General features: G+C 40.6%; 2 protein-coding genes across 2 annotated transcripts; both read right to left on the reverse strand.

Moving 5' to 3' along the window:
- Window positions 1-915: 915 nt before the first annotated feature.
- Window positions 916-10796, reverse strand: LOC308303009 (uncharacterized protein; the record flags this gene model as incomplete). Its single annotated transcript, XM_080747328.1, has 9 exons — window positions 916-958; window positions 1043-1177; window positions 1715-1929; window positions 2412-2538; window positions 2741-3028; window positions 6484-6618; window positions 7339-7553; window positions 9699-9825; window positions 10537-10796. 9 exons carry the CDS (start codon window positions 10794-10796, stop codon window positions 916-918), a joined length of 1545 nt encoding a protein of 514 aa, XP_080603454.1.
- Window positions 10797-12956: 2160 nt separating this feature from the next.
- On the reverse strand, window positions 12957-22428 carry lcmt1 (leucine carboxyl methyltransferase 1; the record flags this gene model as incomplete). Its single annotated transcript, XM_080748028.1, has 11 exons — window positions 12957-13348; window positions 15332-15429; window positions 15761-15852; window positions 16216-16317; window positions 16695-16815; window positions 18464-18566; window positions 18930-18991; window positions 19279-19355; window positions 19878-19999; window positions 21564-21655; window positions 22343-22428. 11 exons carry the CDS (start codon window positions 22426-22428, stop codon window positions 13326-13328), a joined length of 978 nt encoding a protein of 325 aa, XP_080604154.1. The 3' UTR covers window positions 12957-13325.
- Window positions 22429-24299: the final 1871 nt, after the last annotated feature.

Consider the following 24299-nt stretch of genomic DNA (forward strand, 5'->3'; position numbering starts at 1 on the left):
CCTACTGATGATATCATTGGTAGGAAGGTTTCTGCACTGTCCACAGCCCTCCTCTGAGACTGAAACATGGAACCAGTAGATAGAAATGGTGTCATCTTATGATGACCATTAGTGAGGGCTTAATTATATGAACATTTATTGGAAATGGGTAAAGTAGTCCTTTAAAGGGGAACTAGATGACATTCAGCCACAAGATGTCACACTTTTGCAACACCTCAGTCCCTATTTCCCTAGTCTCAAGCCAGACTGTTGACTCCCACAATTGTGGTTTATACGAGACAACTTTGGTCAGAGAAAGAGAGAGAGAGAGAGAGAGAGAGTGTGTTGGGTGCATGGCAGGTCAGCATTGCCCAATAGCGACCTACCAGTAACACAAATATTACTGGTCCAAACAACAGCATGGAATGCAGGGTGTTTTCCCAATGCCAATTAAGGCTCTAAACCGCAATCCTCCAAAGGTCTGACCCACTGACGAAACCGAGTGTGTGTGTGTGTGTGTGCGTGCGTGCGTGTGTGTGAGAGAGAGAGAGAGAGAGAGAGAGAGAGAGTGTGTGTGTGTGTGTGTGTGTGTGTGTGTGTGTGTGTGTGTGTGTGTGTGTGTGTGTGTGTGTGCGTGTGTGTGTGTGTGCGTGCGTGTGTGTGTGTGCGTGCGTGTGTGTGCGTGTGTGTGTGTGTGTGTGTGTGCAATGTGCATGCATGCGTGTGTGTCTATGAGATATGCAAAAAGGACACATTTCAGTTACCTTGTTTTAATTGACAATAAGTGATACTTCTTCAGAAGAAGAAAAAATGGAAAACAATAGAAAAGCAATAGAGAACACAATAGAGACTACAAGTGAAATGACATCTTCAAGTACTGACATTTTACCGACATCACATTTCAGGAGGGAAACATCTACACAGAGGAGACGTTTATCACTTCATAATAAGCCGAATCTTTTCATCACCAAGGATGGTCCTGTAATAAAATAAATGAATAAATAAATCAAGATCTTTGTGTTTTGTCTTTGTTACACAGCATGAAGGCATACATGGCACCTACCTGAGAAGTCCAGCAGCCACCAAGCCTCCTCCTATTGGTCCAACCCAGTAAACCCAGTGGTAGGTCCAATAGTTGGTCATCACAGCTGGACCAAAGGCCCTGGCAGGGTTCAAGCATGTCCCCGATACATCTCCACTGGATCAGAACAGAGAGCACAATGAGAGCTTTTTAGGGGAAAGTTGTTTGCTACATCTGAATTTGCCTAAATATATATTTATTTTATATATTTCATGTCTTATTTAAGAAGACAAGACCATGGTAAAATGGTGGAAATGTTGTTTTACAGGTGAAGACAGATACAGCTGTTTAGGTTTTAGCTGTAAGGATTGCTATGTCCGTCGGTTGGTTCGTCCAGCCATCCAACGCTTCTGGCTGGATTGCCATGGAATTAACTGCAACTCTCTGCTCTGTAGAGCAGTAGCTCAAATATAAGTAAAAATAAAAATGACAAATAGCCTACATTTAGCTTTTTATATATCAGCATTGCTTTGAAATACGGTTTAAGTATTCATAATGTACTTTTCCCATTTCTGGAAATATAGTAGAGTCAAAGTGCAATATTTGTCTTGGAAATGTAGTGGAGTGAATGTGAAATTATCCAAAAAAGTATTCAAGTTACTGAGATCACTGTTCATTTCAAGGCCAAAGTTGGACACAGCCACATTATCTCACCCAGCCAGGACGTTGATGATGACAGTGCAGCCCACTAGGAAGGGAGCCAAAGGGGTTTTTGTCTTTTTGTTGACTGCCACCAGCAGCACCACCATAGTGATTAAGCAGGTCATGGCAATTTCTCCAAAGAGGGCGCCTGCTAGCTGGTTTTCTGACTTGAGAATGTCGAAAGCAGCCCCAGTGGCATTGAAGTAACGGTCAGCAGGTGTCATGATCTATGGTGAAATATTTATAATAACATCACAGTTTTGTACTATATATTTGGACTATATGTTTATATGTTAAATTCCCATACACATAATTCTAACTTATAGCAACATCATCGTCGACATTGATGGACTGCCATAAGCAAAGTAAGCAATTTGTAAGAAACAAAGGGCTAAACTTCAAGAAAACACAAAATGCATAATTTCACAGCTAGAAAGTGTTCATCATACTATACAGCAGTTTCACTTGAATAATTATGTAGCCATGGCTTTATATTAAATCTTATATTTACTTAAACCATGTTGACCTTTATTGACCCGCCACCAAATTGCTTCACCATAAATAGCTGATCAAGTTCATTGTATTGCAATGTGACATGTTATTGTCGCATAGCTTGTCGATCTGCTATTTTTGAGGAATGTTCACCCCAGTATAGGGATGCTAGGGTTCAAGTGGTTCATTTACCAATGGCTATGGATTTGACACTGACCTTCGCCATTCCAGCTCCCAGGACACCTCCAATGAGTTGACTGACGAGATAGGGCCCCACCATCATTAGCTCCATGCCTCCACACAGGTAAATGGCTATGGTGAAAGGTGGGTTGAAATGGGAACCACTGGGAGTGGAGTGAGAAATTAAGAGTGAGAAACAAAAAGCAAGAGCAGGTGCCATATGGCCATTGAAAGTTAAGCCCATGTGCACTGCAGGTGATGCAATTCTATTGTGAATATGCATTTAGTATTTTCCAAAGGAGGCATAATTATCCACCCATGGCATCTATTTTATTTGAAAAAACAAACAAACAAGCCAACAAATACCTAATGTTGTCCATGACAGCAACCATCACTGCCACAGCCAGTCCATGCACCAAGGCTGGCTGCAACCTTCCTGCTGCAGGCACATTTTCTATGACAGACACACATCCAATGAAGACAAAAAACATGGTCCCCACAATCTCTGCCAGGCAGGGCTGGAACACCGTCTCGAACTTGTTGGGAGGTCTGGCAGCAGGCGGCTTCTTGCCCTTCTCCATCAGTGTGGAGTCAGTATCCTCCATCTCCATTTTTTCAGATGCCATCGTAGGTAAAAAGGTATTCTTGACCTGCCTGTGATATAGGCCTAATGTAACAACAAACCAACAGTCCGTGACTCTCTGTGGACTGTCAGACCCAACACTGGCACCTGTGATTATATATGGTCTGTGTGACCAACTATGAATAGCAAAATCTGGCAGAGCTGGACTGATATTACCACATGTCATAAAACCTCAAAGAGGGCCTGTTACAGACAGTGTATCATTAAGCACGTTGAATGACCTCAATCTTTATTACAAAGAACTTCTTGTCAAATTGTCAAGCCAGTGTGTAGATAAAGCTGTACAGTTGCATGAAGGGATCAAAGTGACAGTGTGTAAGGTGGTATTGAAAAGGTAGTGAAGCTGCTAATCTTAACTGATATTAATTGAGCAAACAGCGGCGAAGGACATGGGATGATCAAAGCTTCTTCCCTGCAGTATACCGGATGTAGGTGGAATTTGGTGATATTGGAGTTAGGCAGACATGCACAGGACTCGATTCCGCACGTCCATCATGACCATCATCATTGTTGGTGTGCAGATCCACAAACTTCGGTCTGTGGCATAGCATACATCCATGGGGGTGCCATGGGGTACGATGGGTGTAGAAACATTTCAAGATAAGAAGGAGACTGTACATTGCTACAGTATGTTATATTTAAGGGTAGACAAGGGCACTTGCTTTATCATGACTTTAATCTAGCTTTATTGTGCAAGTCAGTGCCTTGTCCTTGCAAAGTAATAAAATTATAGTAGCATGGTTTTCCATTCAAGAACTTTGAACCAAACAATGATTATAAAAAGACAGTAAACTGATAACAGAAACATTTAATCATTTGTCAGTATAGATTGTATTATTACATTTCATATAAATTGCTCCAGAACAATAGAACTCCTAACTGGTTCAGTACCATTAGGAGAAGGCGCGCTCTCTGCTGGAGTCTTGTGGGGAGGTCTGTAGTTTCTTTGGGTGCAGATTCTAGTAGAATTCAGAATGAAGGGAATATCCGCACTCTCTTGAATGATGACTTTTTAAAATTATTTATTTATTTAAGCATGCACAGCAGCAGCAGTCTATTTAGAGAAACGGACGCGTTTCGGCCTACTGGCCTTCCTCAGCGTTTAAGAGAGTGCGGATATTCCCTTCAATATAAATTGCTCCAGCCACTAAAGAAAGATTCAGTTCACAACAGGGGTGTCATTTGGGGTCTCAGGGGTATGGCACTTGCCATCCCCTAGTGCAGGGGTTCCCAAACGTTTTTGGCTCAGGGAACCCCTATAAATATTTTTTTTTCATCTGAGGCGTCCCTACATTATATTCATAATTTTCACTCCCAGCATCTTATTTTTAATGGTATATGGCTATATTTTATAGCGATTATGTATGTTGTATTATGTTAAGGAAAACATGCAGATAATAGCCATTTTGGTTAGAACTTAACTTAACTTTGTACTTCACGTTTAAAATGATATTAAATGTTTTTTTTATGTCCAAATAAATTCCACATATCGAATTATCTTGCGGCACCCCAGGGTGCCCCGTCACCCACTTTGAAAACCCCTGCCCTAGTGTACATATTTAACCTCATTAAATTCAGTTATTTTATGCATATTTTCCCCAACTTGGAACATTATTTTAATCATTATTAGATTAATCCGATTTCAGATCAACACTGTCACTGAGTGCATCTCAATCCATTCCCGACCATGTGACACATGTATGCATTTTGTTGAGTCTGCGATCATACATTTATTAACCACTTTCAATCCCTATTTTGGGCATGTCATTATAGGTGAATGTTTTCAAACATTCCCCACCACCCCCTGTTTCTTCTGAAAAGAGGCCTAATTGAAATTAAATGCTCTACATTTGAATGACCCCAGTGATGGACAGTTTTCAGTTATACAATCCAATCTCTGACTTCCCCTCAGCCTCCCAAGAAAAAGGGTGCATGAAAAAGTGTAATGCATTTTCTTTAAATGATTTAAAAAAATGGGAGGCCTTCTCTAGTCTTCTTTCAACAAGACCCGAGTCGCCTGGTCTCCAAACAACAATCTGCAATAAAGAACACAAAGAAATAAGTATAGGGATGTCAGAACTGCCATTGATAGATGAGCAATAAGTTAACACCTTTGTTTCCAAGTGTCACCACCAGAGTGACATAATACAGCTGTAAAGAAAAAGCCAACATTTTGTATCAGACCATTCCTGTGTTGTGAAACAAGGACACAGGCTTTCTTGGCCTGGCAAATAGCGCACTGTTATGCAATTTGTCATGTCTACCAAATTGACGCAGATCTGATATAGATTTGTTGTCCAATGTGTGGCCCTTCACTCACTTCACTTCAATGTCAGTATGGCCACCTGGAAAACAAATTCCCACCCCTGTACTAGCCTAGCGCAGCTAGACAATCCACCCATGTTAAAACAAGGAGGGGATAGACTGTATACTGCCAGCTGCATTAGTATATAGTCTGGCCAAGCCAGCCAGGCTACCCCTGTACTAGCATAGACTACTGTCACAGTCACCAGCCAGATATTAATATACTTTCATTGTGACACTTTGGCCTAGGGCCAAGTACAAAATTGGAAGTTTTAAATCCAGAAAAAGAAAAAATCCAGTTGGAAAACAGAGGTGTCTTCGAAGCAGGTAGCCCAGCGGATAAAAAAGTTAATCCAAATTATAACAATGCATTTTATCAAAGCTTCCTTGACCAGACACTGAACTCTGTTGTAATGTTTGTCTAGACTAAAATCCATTATCACAGCCTTCTGATTGGTCTCTGACCAACCAACTAGGAGGCTCCTTCCTCCTTGTTCTGCGCTGGTTCCACCTCCTTCCGCACAGTCCCATTTATACAGTGTTTGCAAATAATTAGAAAAATATAGAGCTTTTGGGGGGGAAGGGGGGGAAGGGGGGGGGGGGGGGAACACCTTATGCCTTCCACCCGAGAGACTTTTAACTGAGGCAAAGTTTAAAATAAGATTTGAATACATTAAATCAATAGGAGGTATGAAGGAGGCAAGTGGTAGTGTTGGGAGAGAGAAGATCTTTGTCCAATCAAGCAACAGCAACCAATTATATTACTGCTGTAGTACAGTACTGAATGCCCTTTAGGACAACCATTTGGAAAGCTTACAACACTTATTGTGTGGGTTTCATAGACGCACACTACATCTACACTACTATTAATACAGCTCATCAGCCCATAACCTCTGATCTAACTGATATGTTCATATATGGGCATATACGTTTAACAGTCTAATTTTCAAAGAGAGTGGAGGGCAAGAGAAAGAGAGAGAGAAAAGAACAGGGAGAGAATAAACAGAAGACACACTTCCAGGGGTGTCCCCAGCTAATGTAGTAAATACAGCATCACAATAACTTTAACCACTTTAACCATTGTTTTATATTATTCCAAAATAGCAGATATAATAAACTCGTTGGTATGAACTTGCGACAATCGTAACAATTTGTGCGATACCTGACGAAGCTGACAGAGAGCAGTGCTCCAATGAAGGGTCCGACCCAGTAGATCCAGTGATGATCCCAAAAGTTGGCTGCCACTGCAGCACCGAAGGCTCTGGCTGGGTTCGTACAGCCTCCAGATACCGATGCTCTGAAACCACAAATATTGGGTGTGAACACACTGGATGGCTTCTCATACAAAGATGCATTTCGTCACTGTCGGGCAGAAACCTCATATCTCCAAGTTTCAAACGTGTATGTTTTTTTCGTAAAGTAAAGCCCTGCTTCATCATACAAGACTGTCGCACAAGACTAGTGAAAATAGCAGACACAACGTCTTGCGGCATGAGGGGTTGTGTGCTTGTCAAGAAAAGCAAAACAAAGATGGGAGCAGATTTCTAATGATAACTGTAAAGTATTCATGTGCATACTTGTGCATGGGCATAGATCAACAACCTCACTGACAACTTGGTCATGACCCATTTTGAATTAGTTTAGTAGGCTATATGAGGTCTACTTCCTTGATAAAGTATCACATGTAGTGGTTGGGGGATGGGTCTGAAATATTATTTATTTTTGCAACATTTCTGAGAATGTGTCCTGAAACAAATAACAGAAATCAGACAGACAGACAGACAGACAGACAGACAGACAGACAGACAGACACACACACACACACACACACACACACACACACACACACACACAGACAGACAGACAGACAGACCAACCCTCGTCTGCTAATAGCCATGCTGCAAAAAAATATAAAATAATTCTGAACATAGAAATATTCCCTGATACTGACACCGCTGAAACTAAGCTACCCAACCCTACAATGTGGAGATGTAGATGAAGGTGCTCTGAGCCTTACGTAGACAGTATATCAGTAGTCAGAGTAAGGCCGATGACAAAGGGAGCCAGCATGGAACGGGTACGGCTGTTGACAGCTACCATGCACACCACCAAGGTGAGGAAGAAGGTCGTCATCAGTTCAGCCACAATGGCTCCAGCAAAGAACTCTGAGCCTTTCACTTGAATGAAGGCACCGCCGGAAAACAACTCGTACCGTGCAGTGGGGAAAATTACCTGGACATACAAGAGAGATTAGGTTAGTTATATTGTATTATAATTATATCCTGTTCAATAGTCATATAACATAGAATAGAATCTATAGATTAGTCAAATAACCTGCTTTTCTGACATAAGATCTTACAGCCTATCGTGTTTATCGCGCCCTCCTTGTATTTATTACTGTGGTGGCTCCTGGCAAATATTTCAGGGACTATGTATGTGTTCAGCTAGTTTCATTTATTTATTTATGTATACTGTACATACACTTACCTGGGACAGTGCACATTAATTAATCAATATGCGAGTTTTCACATCCATCCAAAACAATCAATACAGTAAAAGACAACATACAGGAGACAGAACAATTAACAAATTATGAGAAATGACCCTAGTGACAAATACAGCTGCTAATTACCCATACACACAAAGTCCAGTTGGTGACCTCTCTTACTGGCAGGGAGACTATTCCAGTGATGGGAGGCTCTAACAGAGAAGACTGTTTCACCCAACACACTACATCTGAACAGTACATTGCAGTCCCCTCTGGTATTTGCCCTTGTTGCTCTGCCAACACTTTCCCATAGCTCTATGAACTGTTTCAGTGGAAGAGGTGCAAGCCCATTTAAAAGCTTGACAATCATCTGGACAATGTTAAAAGCTATCAAAATTAAATAAATTGTACTTTTGAACTATATGGCAATGGTGGTTACAATTGGGCTTTCGGTCAAGTGTTTTTAATGTCAGTAAAGTCATTTGTCTGTGACCCTGTTTGTGAAGCAGTATGTTATGTGTGAGCATGCATGAAGAGTTTAGCAGTGCCTGAAAATAGACAGATTGAATTTGATTGTGTAGGCTACATTTGTAACATGTTTTTTAAAATGTCACATTTGAGTCTTGATTCAAGATATTTAAATTCTGATACGACGTTAATACTGTGTCCTTTGACAGAAATGTCACAATGAACAGTGTCTGTGGATTTGCGAAAGAAGTTCAGATGTAAACATGAGTTCCTCAAACAATCAGTTATCATGTTGAGACTAAACTTTGTTATTCTGGCCCATACTGGAAGCCATTTTAAGACATGAAAGTATTTCCTGCCTACAAGTTTCAGTGGACCAACACCACCCCCACCTGTTCTGTTCTGGGACAGTCTTTCTTGGTTCAGGTCATTATGGGAGACCATCAGTGCTAAATCATAAGCTGACAGTGCTCAACTCATTATTATAACGTAGAAATAACAACAGAGCCCAGATAATTTGCCAAAATAACCCAATAATTGTCTTTTGACAATGTCTTGATTCTTGAATAGTTGAAAGAATTGTGTCTAATAGACAGTCCACTTTTTTTGTGACCCAACTTTTTTATTTTTTATTAAACAAATAGATTAGGAGACATTACATTGCACACACACGCATGCACGCACGCACGCACGTGTGTGTGTGTGTGTGTGTGTGTGTGTGTGTGTGTGTGTGTGTGTGGTTGCCTACTTGTAAGGACAAAGAGTCTCTTCCTCCGGTTAGAGGCTTCTTAACCCCCTCCCCATACCCCCACACAGACTTTTTGTACAAGGTGACCTGCATGTCCCGTATAAGCACCATCATACCCCCTCTGGTTCAAAATTATAAAAAGAAAACAGAAAACAAAGAGAATAATAGTCCACTTTTGAATAATGTAATACCTTTGGTATAAGCTATGTTTAAAGTACAGCAATTCACAGTTTGAGTTTACCAATGCTGAGTGATTAAAAAAAAGTAAAAAAAATCACACCTAGAGTGAAGTGTCACACCTAGAGTGAAGTGAGCGGTGCTATTTATTTATTTCGTTAATTTCATTAAGCGCCCCACAAAGCTTTGCCAATGTGACCCTGGGCCAAGCCCCCAGAACGGCTTGTAAATATTGAAGCAGCCATCCCCTTCTGGCCAAGGCTGGAACAGCAGGTGCGGGGAAACTACATGTACGAGCATAAGAATATATAGAAAGAAATTAATCAATATAGTATTTTTTGGGCAAAAACAAACAAACAAAACAAAACAAAACAAATACAAAAAATTAAAAAATAAGTCTAAAAATAATATATATGACTAATCCAGTAATATGAAAGGATAAATATGAACTGAACATATTGTCATTGTGAGGCATTATAAACCAGTTGACTCTTACCCGGGCCAAAGCAGCACCAATCATTCCTCCAGTTAGCTGAGCCAGGACATAGGGCAACAGGAGGGCGAGCTTCAATCCTCCACACAGGTACACACTCATAGACACCGCAGGGTTGAAGTGCCCTCCACTGAAACCATAGAGTGTATTATCTTAGGACACCTTCTCTCACATGTAAATTAATTAGCGATACTGCAAGTACTGTATGAAAGTCTCAAACCTGGGTTTCTTTGTATTTGCAAATATGTCTTTTGAGCCAGGGACTCTCATAAGAGGTGATTTGACAAGATTTGTCTAAGTCTTTCGAAGATACCAGCTTGCAAGCTTACGTGTCAAATCAGTTAATTTAGCTGGGGACCCCGTGGAACGCCCCCAAGGACCCTGAGGGTCCCTGGACCCCACTTTGAGAACCAGTGATTTCACCTAAACATAGATATGTATATGGCCATTGGCCTAATGTACATCATTCTCCAAATATAACAACATACATCAAATGGCAGATTTAATTCTGTTCCTTACAGGAGAAATTTGTATGGGATTTTATCTCCAAAGAGACAAAGGTAACATATTTAAATGTCACATTTCTTTAACCAGCACATAAGCTCTGGGCAACAGTAGCACCTTCCTAATATTTTGGGAACATAAACTGATCATAAAATCTTCTGCCTCATAAAAAATAAAGATGCCATGCTGTTAAGGCATTGCAACCCTTCCAAACCCCAACTTATGAGCAACAGCCCACTGATTTAAAACACTACTCAATCAATATTACATTCAAGATCAAGTTCCCATTAAGGCTTACATAGTTCACAAATCAAGCTTACACACTCTGGTGCCTTACCTGATCTCTCCAAATGCTGCGATGAGCAATGCAAGTGCCAGCCCATGTGCCAAAGCAGGCTGGATGGAGTGTGGAGCAGTGTTATCCATCACAGAGGCACAACCAGCGAACACAAAGAGGGTAGTCCCCATCAACTCGGCCAGACATGGCTGGACACCGTTTTCAAAGATCGAGACCTTCTTGCTTTTTCTCTTGGCTTGCTCTGTCGGCATCTCCCCGGCTATGGTGAATACCTCCGCCTTCGTCTCTGTACCAGACATCTTGACTGCTGTTGTGGTGGTGTGCCAGGTGCACCTGCTGGTTCTACAAGTCAATTGCTCAGAGAAGTTGTGGACGTCTTCCTGATGCAGACAGGAAAGGACACATGCACATCCCTGTTTTTTCTGTTGCCCCACCTACTCAGTATTATTCAAGCTCTCATTGTTATTGGCGCTAATCCATAGAAATTATTAGCTTTGGAGTTATTGGCTATCAAAGAACACAGATGGAAGTATGAGGGATGGCTTATCATTACAACAGCAGTCAACACTATCCAGAATGATCACAACTTGAGCCGTTTTACTAAATGCATTTCAAAATAAATATCATACTATTGTATGCAGAATCCTTTTGGTGAAAAATATATTTTAACTTATGCAAAAGGTTGTCCATTATGGTCAAATGTCACCATTGAGAGTTAAAACAAGGTCACATTGGCTTATTGTTTCTTGGTGAAAAGGAGTAGAGCTGACAAGTTAATGAGCTACCTGATATAAAGGTGTTTTACTGATGAATCAATGACATCTTCCTTCTGAGATTACATTTTAATCTCACCCTCAACAGATTATGCTGACTTCTGCATTAAATAACATCCAGCGTCTTCAGATTGCATTAATACTGCTTGACGTTTCATGCATGCAGCCTGCATGCAGCCTGAATGCCATATGTACTTGATTGACATTTTATGTCAATGGTCAAATCAAAATACCTTTATAATCACCAAGTGACATTATGCGTTTATTATGAGCAGATGAGTGACACAGGGTCCCAATTTCATCCATTTTGAATTCAGCCTGCAACACCAACATGGATTAAAAGTCAAAGAAGTTTATAATGTTCTGAGGGCACCACGTTGTTAAAATGATCATGTAACGGCGTTTACACAAAAATGATGTCTTTATTCAACTGCACCAGATAAGCATTCATCATCTATGAGAAATTGGTATTGCAGTTTCAAATATTTGAAGAAAAATAGTCGTCACTATCACATTTATTTTTCTTTCTTTTCATAGAAAATGTGTTACAGGCAAATACAAATAAGCCAGCATTGGCATTTAATGCAAATCAGGCAATTCAATACTAAAAACTAAAGACGCATGCAGGTGAACATAGTTCCCGATTTCTGATGTTTTATGAAAATACTTTATCTTTCTGGGAAGTACAACTTATAAATAAATAAATGAAACAAACATTGGCACACTGAAAGACAAATAACACAGACAGGTACAATTAGGGTTGCCACCTGAATCAGAGTTAAGCAGAGTGAAACTTATTATTTTTCTTTTACTTCAGTCTATTTTCCATATTTGAAGGGGTTCCAGGTTTTACATATGCCTAATGCAGAAGCCAGTTTAGTGAATTAGTCAGCTTTGTGAGTTCCTGGAAGACTAAAATTAGTCGTGGTAAACAAAACGATATACATTTAGAACAGTATAGGCAAAATCTTATGGTAAATCGTTCCATAGCAGCATAACCTCTGTGAGATTTCCACATAAGATAAGTGATATTTAGTTTATGGGCCAAATTCCATGTAGGAAGAAGGAACAAAGTAAAACTGGCAGCTGTACATCTAATTGGCATACATATAGTATGACAACACTCAAAAATACTAACATTCCTGGACATTGTCATTTTCTCCCTGTACCGACAACAACATTCCTGGACATGTGGCAACCCTAGAGACAATCACAAGATCTCTGAAGTTCTTAAAACTTTACATTCTTCAATCATTCATAACATTAAAATGGCTTACACAGAGTGGACACATGATCATTTACACCTGCTTGTGGACACAAACAGCCTGCTCTTCCAAAAAGCAAATACTGTATACTAGGTATTCAGACAGGGTCAAGAGGTTAATTTACTGATAGACTAATTGCCCAATTGTTTTATACTTAGTTGTGTGCTGGTGTTGCATACCAAAAATAGCTGATCTACAAGCTCATAACATGTCACGCTTCAATTTGTTGTGAGCTTGTAGATTCTGATGCTATTTTCAGAGTGTGACACTGACGTACAACTATGTATAAATCAGGCCTAAGCATTAGCGTGGGAAAGATGCTTAATCTAAGCTTCCCTGAACACAGCATTATTGGTGCAGTGGTCCAAGCAGCCAGCAAAAGGGGGCCCTACTCAGTACTAGGCAGGTGTGACTAAGTTGTTAACTTGTGTGTAACAAAAAAAATCAACTAATGTCATCCAGTAATCAGAGCAGATCTAATCCATTCCTTTATACAGGATATGCTCCAGTCCTACACTCTGTAGTGTCACTCCTTGTCACGTCAATCACCTCCTCTTAATCATGGCACCAAAAAAAATGCTGCGAACACTTGGGACGCAAATAAAACAAAGAAGGGCCATTTCTGCTGATGCTTAGAGAATCCACACGTTTACTGCTTCCAGAGAGGACAAGCGTGGTGGAGGAGACAGCGTCCTCTACCCTATGCCTCTCCTTCCTCTTCCTCTGCCAATTGCTGATTGTGGCACGCACCGATCCCCATGCTAGTCTGACCAGCACTGTGATTTCCCACTCAAAACGACACCTGTGACAGACCTGAGGAAACAAAACATGACATGGCTTTATAGCCAAATGCTCCAGGAACGGTATAAAGCAGTGCAATGACTGCTGACGCATGCATAGACCATGCTAGTCCTATCGTTGGGGAGGAGTGGATTTATGGGATGAAAGGATGAATGAATAAAGCCTGACACCAGAACGACCGGGGCTCCCTGAACAAAACAAAAAACATAGACCAAAAGAATTCAGAGTTATGGAACCCAGACCCGGCCACCAACGCTCACACTGTTTGCTCTGACTAAAGCAGTGTACACGTTACAGCCAGCAGCACTACTGGAACAGATGCAGATGGTTACATTAATACCTGGATATCAACTGCACCGCAGGGAATTTCTAAGGTATGGAGGAAAATTGTCAGAAATAACATCTACAATCTTTCTTAATTTCTTTTTTAGATTTTATCTCTATTTTTAGGGTAGCATAGAGACGTCTGTGAACCCCTGGGTTAGATGGTCCATCATATCAACAAGCTCAGTGGTTTCATCTCTGCAACATTCAGTGTATGCTGCAACATCTAGTGTGTCAAGAAGAGACAATCATTTGTCACTCACTCATACAGGTACAGTACAAGCAACAATATGCTGCTAACAGCAGCAAGATCAAATTAGAGATAACACTGGATGGTTTGTAATGATATTTTAAGAATAAGGTTAAACAATGATTAAACCTTGCATAAGTGATGGGGAATGTGCAATGTGCAGAATTAGGGAATATGAAAAAACATGTGTGGGGGGGGGGTATGATATACATAAACGTGTGTGTGTGTGTGTGTGTGTGTGTGTGTGTGTGTGTGTGTGTGTGAGTGTGTGTGTGTCCAGGTTGTCCAGCTACCTCTGCAGCATACTGACACCCTCCTGCCAAATTGATGATAACATCCAGGCCTATATCAACCAAGCATCCTATGCATTTGGCAGACTGTGCTCTGGTGTGTTTGAAAACAACCACCTAAGAACACCAACGAAAGTCTACAGGGCAGTCTGCATGTCTACACTGCTATATATATGGGTAAGAAGCCTGGACTGTCTATTGACGTCACATGAGATTCCTTGATGCATTTAACATCAGATGCCTTCAACGCATCCTTGGCATCACCTGGCAGGAACGTGTTCCACACACTGACATTCTCCAACGCATCGAGGCAACCTTAGCAAAGAGGCAACTCCGGTGGGTCGGCCACGTCATCCGGATGCCTGGCTGCCGTCAGGTGCTTCATGGACAGCTCTTGTCAGCCAGAAGGAAGCCTGGTGGTCCAAAGCTGCGGTATAAAGACCAGCTGAAACAGACTCTAAATAGGTGCAACATCAAACCCAACGGCCTGGAGTCAGCTGCAGCTAATCAGCCACTCTGGCCTTCTTCATGCCACGAAGGGGTCACACACCTTGAGGAGAAACGCACCCAACATAGGATGGAGCGGCACCAGCAAAGACACCTCCATGCTGATCCAGTACCATCTCATCCACCTGATCCAGACCTCACATGCCCTGACTGTGGCAGGATATGTGGTTCCAGAATCGGGCTTGATAGTCACCGACTGTGGCATCGTCGCCAGCAAAGATAACCACTGACAAACTTAGCACACCACAAGGTAGCTACGTCGTCTTCAACAACGATGGACTGCCAAGGAGGTGTGTGTGTGTGTGTGTGTGTGTGTGTGTGTGTGTGTGTGTGTGTGTATGTGACAAGAATGGTTATTTACAGATGAATAAATCTTATCTTTCTTTTTTTTCTCTCTTTCAGGGCTCTGACAGCCACACTGACAGCTCTGACAGCCCTGTGTTTTCATGAGAAACAGTGTATGATGTGTCTTCATGAGAGACCCTTTTTGTAGCACTAGGTGTCTCAGTCTCAGACTGAATCTGAAGTGTGCAATATTTTTAAACACATATACATACATATGTATGTATATTTAGATAACTGTGAAATAACGGTACACGCAAATTGCTTCTTGAAAACCCTTACCCAGTTTAAGCTTGTCTTTGGTGGCCCAGCAGATGCTGTAGTGCTGAAGGAGTTGTTGTAACAGTTCCTTCTCATCGAGGAACTCCAGGTGTTCAATTCTGGAAGGAAATGACACACAACAGTAAATAAGACCTACTGTAATACACGTAATAGAATGAGACAACACACTGATGTGTTTTTGAATATAACTTTGTAAACCATGGAATTCTATGTTTACATTCCAGGCTCACATCCAGAGCAATGTTCAGACCTTTCACGTTTTGAAAGGTGCCCATAACACCTGTATATTTTATGCAGCAATGCGCCCATTTGGGATTGGTCAACTATCCCTCTCAAAGTTTCAGAAAATGTTTTGTCAGAAAGGTTAACTGTCTGTCTGGTGTATCCCATATCTGTCTATTACTCTTGGTTGAGGTGGATCTGTGTTACCTTATTATGTCTTCCTGTGGAAGAACACCGTATATAGTCATCATGTCCAGAGCATCTGCATGCTCCCAACCAGTCTTTAGAAACCGCTCTTTCTGAAAAGGACACACACACACGCACACACATTAATGTACAAGCAACACATCTATTGAGTGGGAGATCAATTAACCTTCTTTAAATTATCAGTTGGGCCATGACCTTTCCTTTCCACCATGTGAGTATTATAACTGGATGTTTGTATCACTTTAGCAATTAGCAAGGCTGATCATTGATCATTCACCTATTTTATTCTTTGTTGACATTAAGCAATGCCTCTACTTGTTTAGTAGAAAATCCTTCTTATAAATCTGCATTATAGTTACTGAGAAATGTCAAAAACAAGCATGTTGCAGCAATGCTAATTGAAACATCAATTAGCATTGCTATCAGCTCGTGAGGCAGAGGATAATATGATTTACCTGGGATTCCAGAGACTGGCAGGCCTCTACTCCTGCCAGGTTACACTGTCTGCGCTGTAGGTTCTCAATCATGACATGGCCAAAACGATCCATCATGTTCACCTGGATTAAAACAGAGAGTACTGTTTAGAAGAATACCAAATATATAAGAAGAAGAGTAGTAAGTCAGTAGCTTTGACAACCAACAGTTCCTGAAAGAATGTAAAATTTACATTCTTCAAAATTATGGAAAACATAAGACACCAGCCCAACAACTAGTGGTTTGTGATATTTCCCAGCATCTTGCGAATTTCATTCAAACATCCATTTCAAAAGCTTTTAGGTTTTGTGAGAGCATGTCACAAATTATGACCTCAGTTAAATATTATTCAAGAACCTTTCTCCACATTATTGATCTTATAACACATTGTGCGTTGAAGAATTCCCCAAGCACTACGCTCGTCTGTACCATCAAAAGGTCTTACAGTAGTTACAGTTACCTGTTCATAGTTGATAAACATGGCAGTGTGAAAGTTGTCTGCAGCCCAGTGCAACAGGTTGGAGGACTGGGCAGGGGTCATGTAGACCAGAACACACTCTGACACAAGCAGTGTAGGCAGCCTGGAGGAGAATACAAAGTGATGTTATAAGAGAATGACTAGGCATGTTTTAACAGGAAGGCATTGTGCCGAAAACCTGTTTGTGCGCTGTTGCCCGATCTAAAAGAACAAGTACCTGAAGGGCATTCCGTGAGTGCTGGCATTATTCCACTTTTATAATTTAACAGGGAAATTGGCTAATATAACTGAAAATAACAGGTTTAATTCATTTTACAAAGGGAAAAGAGCCAGTGAATAAAGGCCACTTTTTCCACATCTTCAATGCAATGCCAAAGCTCAGCTCTTTGATGCAGAGATGAGACAACTCATGGATAATTGAACAGTTCCTCAGGGATGCGATTGCCGTCATTGGGAGGAACTGCATGGTACGATTTCCCAGTCTTATAAAAATGAGAAATTCATTTAGGAAGGTCTGCCAGACAGTGTAGTGTCACATCACATACCCTTGTCACAACTTCCTACTGCACTAAGACACTGCTGTCTGCACCACTGTTACAGTTAAATTGGTCTTCAAAAGACATTTCAAACACATTTTTATTTAGCATTAATGAAATCTCACACATATTATTTAAACTATACACGAAGGCTACAAGTCCTGCATCGATTGGGTTTATAATAGTTTGAGTGGGTACACTTCAACATCTATATAGTTTCATACACAGTTCAGTAAAAGCTGCATGGCATAAAAAGACTGATTGAGGGACCCTACAGGGTTTTCTTTTTGTGAACAACTTTAAAAAATGTTTTTTTTTCCTTTCTTTTTTTTCTTCTTTTTTTAAGCTTTTCAAGGGGAAGAGACATTACGTTCAAATCATGTAGACAAACAGTTCAAACAATGTCCCACAACAACCCTACAGGTTTTTGATTGAAAAGTTGATTTGGGATTCTTGTCTAAAAAGTCTAATTCTGAAAATAATCAAAACATATATTTCATGCTCATGAAAAACTGACTTAAGGAATCAATTCCATAGATAGAGGACTCTGACACAACAGGAAAAAGGTAGATACCTCCAATTCCACACACTGACGTACAGTAGGCTGGATAGCCGAAGCGTTTGTCCTCTTGTAAGGCAAAATAAAAAAAAGACGTATCTTGACACTTGTCAAATGTTTATGTTTTAAGAGGACAACGCACCAGAGCAGACGGAGCATGTGATAACAAAAAGGTTTATTTAGCTGCAATATGATTGAAATTCAGCTTTAAGACAGACTCAACACACAGTTATGACATGAATATGATTCCAATTATGCTAAGTTGAACTTACCCAACATACAATATCAGCTTGGTACCTGGACAATACATGACACAAACAGACCCCAAAGGTTGCCAATATTTTTTCTGGGACACAGTCTGAAAAATATCATATTGCTGTTGGGCAGAAACCCTGTATCTCCAAATTTCTTTCTGTAAATTAATGCCATACTTTGTCATACAGTGTCGCAAAAGCTGCATTGTGAGCATGTAAAGTTTTTGAGTCAAAGTGTTTAAGTCTGTCTGTGGGCTTTATAAATATTTAACCAGTGAAAGGTATTAACAAGAGCTTGAGACTTAATAATAACTACACTGGATCCATTCAAACACAGGTTATTTCTTTTCCATTTCCTGGTTAGTAATAGTTTTGGACAACAAGTCATGTATTTTAACTCACTCTGGGTTTATCTGGAACTTCTTGAGTTTCTCGTCTAGACTCGAGATGTCTCTGAGGTCCGCTCCAATGATGCAGAATCGGTCTGAGTCAAGGCTATGGCTGTCTGAAGTTCCACAAACACAGAAAACAACACAGTAAAAGTCTGTTCATTTAACTCTAAACACATTTTACCAAATGGAATCGCACATAGTTGTACACTCTCTGAGGTACAAAAGGATAAATTAACACTAAGGATTTTTCTTTGTATATAGAAGGGTTGAAAGAGTTTCAGCCAAGAATGAAGAGCGTTGTCATTTTATTCATGTATTTCATGCATTATGTACTGTAAAAAAGAAATCAGGTGCATGCAAACTAAAACAAGTTTAGGTCTAGTGCAGTAAATATGAGACTAGTAGAAAAAGAAATCTAATAACACAACACAAGTCTATTTGTTGAATGACTAGAAATGTGTTTTTCAGTTTATTACCTAATAATAAGGAGTCTGTGGAGTGGGTTTCGATGAGGGGTTTCGATAGAGATGGTTTTGTCCTAATTGGAGAAAAACAGTAACATTACATTTCTAGACACAACATTGTTAACACTTTGTTTACCTCTGGGGGAGGGGGGTGTATCATTAAGTGGAGCTTTAAATAAATTGTGAGTGGCTCTGTCTCCCGCTACAGGTCCTATACATTCAGGTGTGTGTGTGTGTGTGTGTGTGTGTGTGTGTCCCTTTTATACCCAAATATAGATAAGTTGTTTGTCATAGACACATAACTTATCTTGCTACTGCAACAGTATTACAAACAAATAAGCCAATAGCACTATTGCCTTACTTTATACTGTGGATCTTCCGTGCCACCACCACTGGGAAGTCAACTTCAAAATACTTTTTCGGCAGGAGATCTTCATCCTGTAAGCCGTGTGAAAACACACGCACACGCACGCACACGCACACACACACACACACACACACACACACACACACACAATATAGACTAGTTATAATCTAGGATCAGTAATCATGACGAAAAGCCCAACAATATAATATTGTTGGGTTAGTTGTAGTCATGTAGGGGTCCAATTGGGGTTGATATCCTCACTTTTGTTTCCATTGCCATTCTACAGTGCAAAGGACCAGTTTTTGCGACCGTGCAAGGACCAGTTTTTGCGACCGTCAGGTCGCAGTTACTATCTAAACCGTCTGTCTGTCAGTCAGTCTGTCCGTCACGTCACACTTTTGCAGCGCCACCATGAAGTTGCTTTTTGCAGGGTATACATGCTACCTGACGGTCGCTTATCTCCCGATTAGGGAGTCTTACTGGTATTTAACCACTCACACTCTACATACTTCAGTATAGTATTACTAATATAATATAGGATTACTATATTATTACAATGCTCTGGCAGTCAACATGGCTGCCTTGATGTGTACCTTTAGCCTCCAGAATGTGGTGTCTAGACCAGCACCCAAGTTGATAATCTGACAGTTACACTCCGTCTTTCTGATGAACGCATCAAGGAGGTGGTTCACCCCTCGAACGCGGGCATAGTATCCTGCCAGGATAGATGGAAGAATTACACAAATGTATAAAACACTGTCAACCACATGCATGATGTGGAAACGAAAATACAAGGAAGAGTTTGTCAATGTAACGTTGGCTTCAACAACGCCATTCTAAGTACAGGGGAGAGGCCTCAAGAGTTTAAAAATGAACAAATTGGATCATCTCCAAATGACGCATTCTCAACATCGTGTGACGCATTCTCAACAGAGGTGTGTATATGTGCGCCTGTGTGTGTCTCTATCACATACAGACAATAATGGAGGGAGAAAATAATTAAGGGTGATATATAAATATATTTTCAGTCAAAATCTGAATAAAAAAATATATTTATTTGTTATTAAATGTGCACTTTTCATAAAATGCTGTATTTCCAGGTGGAATACTGTTAAGTGAGAGTGGTGATTGTTAATAATATCCTCTTTCTCGTCATCTACCTGTCATTAAACCGGAACAGAGCAGCAATGATGGCATCATACCAAGTCAGCCTCCACTTTGCCAAGGCAAAGAAGCCCCATTCCGATGGGAAGCAGCTGATAAAACAGTGTTCAAATGACGTGCGTCTCACAATCTTTGGTGAGGAAGACAGTTGAGACTGTGACTGACTTAATCTCAAATGAAACTCTTGAATCAAAGCCATGAACCCATGATGGCTGATATTAAAAAGTCAGTTACAAAGGAAATATTGAATCACAAACTCTATAAGATCCTAACTCTGAGTGTACAAATGGTTACTGGTCCGTATGTACACTCTCAGAGTTAAGGCCCATTCCCACTGGGCCAGATAACAGATATCTGGAGATATTTCTCCAGATATTTTTCCATGCAAAGTGGATGGTAGATACAGATAAAAAAATATTTGCCACAGATAAAAGTATCTGTGGCAAATATCTGTGGTAGATATTTTTTTTTATCTGTATCTACCATCCACTTTGAATGGAAAAATATCTGGAGAAATATCTCCAGATATCTGTTATCTGGCCCAGTGGGAATGGGCCTTTACAGAGTACAGACACACACATGTACTCCTCAAAGTGATAACAATTTATGGAAAATCCCCAGTAGAAAAGTGTATATTATGTATTAGATTGTAGTTTGATTTACAACACACTACAATTACCTCAACATTTTAAATTCTTTTATCAGTTAAATTAAACTGCAGCTCCCAAGCCGCAAGGGGCGTGTTTTACACAAACCCGAGTAGGATCCACTCCTCCTCACGTCCCGTACTACACACACCAATATTTTTTACACAAAACAATTATGCAACACAGTGACCTTTTAATATAACAGAGGGCAGTCCTCTCCACGTTATTCATATTCATAATATTTTATTTTAGATGATCCCAGCCAGGCCAATAGGACCTCACCACCACCTACAGGCAAGACTTTGTTTAGTCTTGATTCTTGAATGAATTATTACTTTATATTACACGTAACTGTTAATGCAGGTATTTTTTGGAGCACAATCAGATAAGACAGATAAACTAGTTAAAATAAAAATAAAAGTTCAAATAGAAACAAATAATAATCATAATAAGAGCTCTCTCGCTTACCTCTATTGATCTCAGGAGCCTTCCGTTCCCCCACAGACCTCACAAAGTACTGAATGTATGGATCTTTCCAGTAACCTTTACTGGATGCAAACCTAGAAAATATACATTATTAAAGAGGGTGACTGCATGTTTCCCATTACAGTATGTTATGTTCCTGTTCTCTTCTGCATCAAATTCTATGGCAGACCAAGATGATGTAGTTGTAATAGCAGGCAGCCCCGTTAGGAACCTCACCCTCCCTTACTATTACATAGCATTATAATATAGCTGCGTCATCGTCCACCCAGCTGTGTAGTCTGACGTAACGTTGCCTCAGCTGTTTATGAAGGACGGTTATCATCAAAACCACTTTTTCATGTTTCAAGGACCCCCAAATTGACCCTTAGGTCTACTAGCCCGCAGACCCCCATTTGAAAAAATATGCCAGAGACCCCCATAAGAGAAGATTTTTACGGCTCAAGCAGTGATCCTGGATCATTTTACCCCCAGTTTGACATGCATTAGGCTACAGACCCCCATTTAATGGCATTTCTATTTCTGAGACCCTAATTGATATTGTAAAATCAATGTCAATTTAACTCAGCGAGTGTACAATTGGAACCAAATGAGGGTCAATGTGTACACTCAGTTACATATAACCATTAAGGGTCCATTAACCCATTTGGTTCCTCATTTAGGTGGGGACCCCCTGGTCCTGGAACTCCCCCAAGGACCCCACTCTGAGAGAACCATTGAATTAAACAATATGAACGAATGGCTCAAACTGGTGGTGGTGGTACCGTTTGCATGTCGTCGCATCGTCACACGTCGCCCTCACACCCTCGTCTGCAGTGTCCGTGTCTGAGAAGGGTCTCCGGGCTGCCATCAATGCGCCTTATTCTCCCTCAGCAGTCACCATTCATTCAGACTAACGGTGGGTAAACTGCAGCACCTGCTACAAGCAAGCAGTCTCACAGAGCAAGGCTCAGCTGTCTGTCTCTGTCTGTCCTCTGAGTCTGAAGTAACTCTACTGTTCCCTCCACGTGTGTCTGCATGCGCTGCTGGCGAGCTGTGTTAAGATTGCTTGATAGAATAGACAGTCGTAGGATCGCGGAATATGCGATGAATTAATAATGTGCGTGCTAATGACAGCTATAGCACCGATGCTAACGCAAGTAACTCTCGTCTTCTCTCGCAGCTGAAGCAGTGACTCCTCCCCATCCGTGTCTTCCGGAAGTACCGCGGTTTGCAAAAAAAAAAGGAAAAAAAAAATGCGTCGTAACGATTACTTAACTTATAGATCTGGTTATGGAGCAGCATCATCATCTTTCGGTACCTTGTTGTCATTACATCAAGGAATGAGAGGATGGAGATGTGTGCACAGCACACACGCCAAGACAGTTCACAACTGGTTCCCTGTTCCGAAGGGTAATAATACATTTATTGAATCTTTCCCTAAATTGAAAACAGTTAACAGTGGAGAGGGACTTTATCCTACTTTTTCCAGTCCCTCAGGCTCCAAAGTGTTAAAATCCATCATTTAACTATTTAAATTATGGATTTTCACACTTTGGCAGCTCCAAGTGTGAAAATGTGAATGTGAATTCCTATTTTGGATCTCATTTCAAGAGGGAATAATATATATGAGGACAATCAATAAAGGCCAGAAATTAAAAGCCCCAAAAATATATTTAAAAAAAAAATCACTTCCTTTACAAATATAGACTATATTTTGCAGATATTGGTCTTTGCGATTGTTGTGGCAGCGTTTCGTAATAGTTCAACAATCTATAGCCTACGTACAGTAGGCCTAAATATTGAACAATACCGAAAACATTTATTTTTTAAATATATATATATTGTGGTGCAAATTAAGTTGTTTTCAATAGTCAGCAAATCGTTTTAAGTCAGCCCTCACGTCGCGCGCGCACACACACGCGCGCCCTCAACCATCGTGCAACACCATGCAATCTCTCTGTCCCCCTCGGCTCATTCACAATATTCTCCGCTTTTCCTTTCTATTTGTCCAGGCCAGGGGGGCGGCGGAGCGCTGACGAGGATCCATGTTCTTCCTGCCGTTCATTGAAGGCAGTAATCCTGTGTGTGGCAGCAGAGGTGTTGTAGCGGCTGGCTCTCTGTCTGGCTGCTGTGTTTGTTGCCTGCTGTCCCGTTGGTTAACACACCATACCAACACACTCGTCAAGAGAGCTGCTAAGTAAGCCTTTAACTTCCTGTCAGTGGACTTCATAATAAGACATAGTAAGCCAGCTGCCAGCTGTTCTTGGATATGTGTTTTAGAAAAATATTTGTAGCATGTATTGTGTCTGTTGCTTATACTCCACAGATACGTCACCACACACGCTTTATTTATGAACATTTGCAAATTGCCTGGTGGATGGTGGTAAGAATGTGTTAGATGTCTTCAAACTTTGCATGATGTTTATTGCATCTGTAAAAAGTAAAGGTTACAATTACAGCTCATTGCAACATGCAGATTTACCTTAAAGGGATATTACACTTTCAAAGTCATTTTATCGTCTAATCAGGCTTTTATGAACACCCTGAACAGTTTTTAATTTGCTTGATTCAATATTTAGATATTTGATGTAAATGTTACCAGGCCCGACACGCCCAGGCCCTCTCCACATACACACCCATTGTAACTTCAAACTCCATTTTAACCATGATAGATTCATTAAAAACACCCGTTGTTTTTTCTGTTGACTCATACTACCCTCCTAATACGTGAGCAGGCCG

This window comes from Nannobrachium achirus (assembly GCF_963921795.1).
Source record: "Nannobrachium achirus genome assembly, chromosome: 18".
NCBI lineage: Eukaryota > Metazoa > Chordata > Actinopteri > Myctophiformes > Myctophidae > Nannobrachium > Nannobrachium achirus.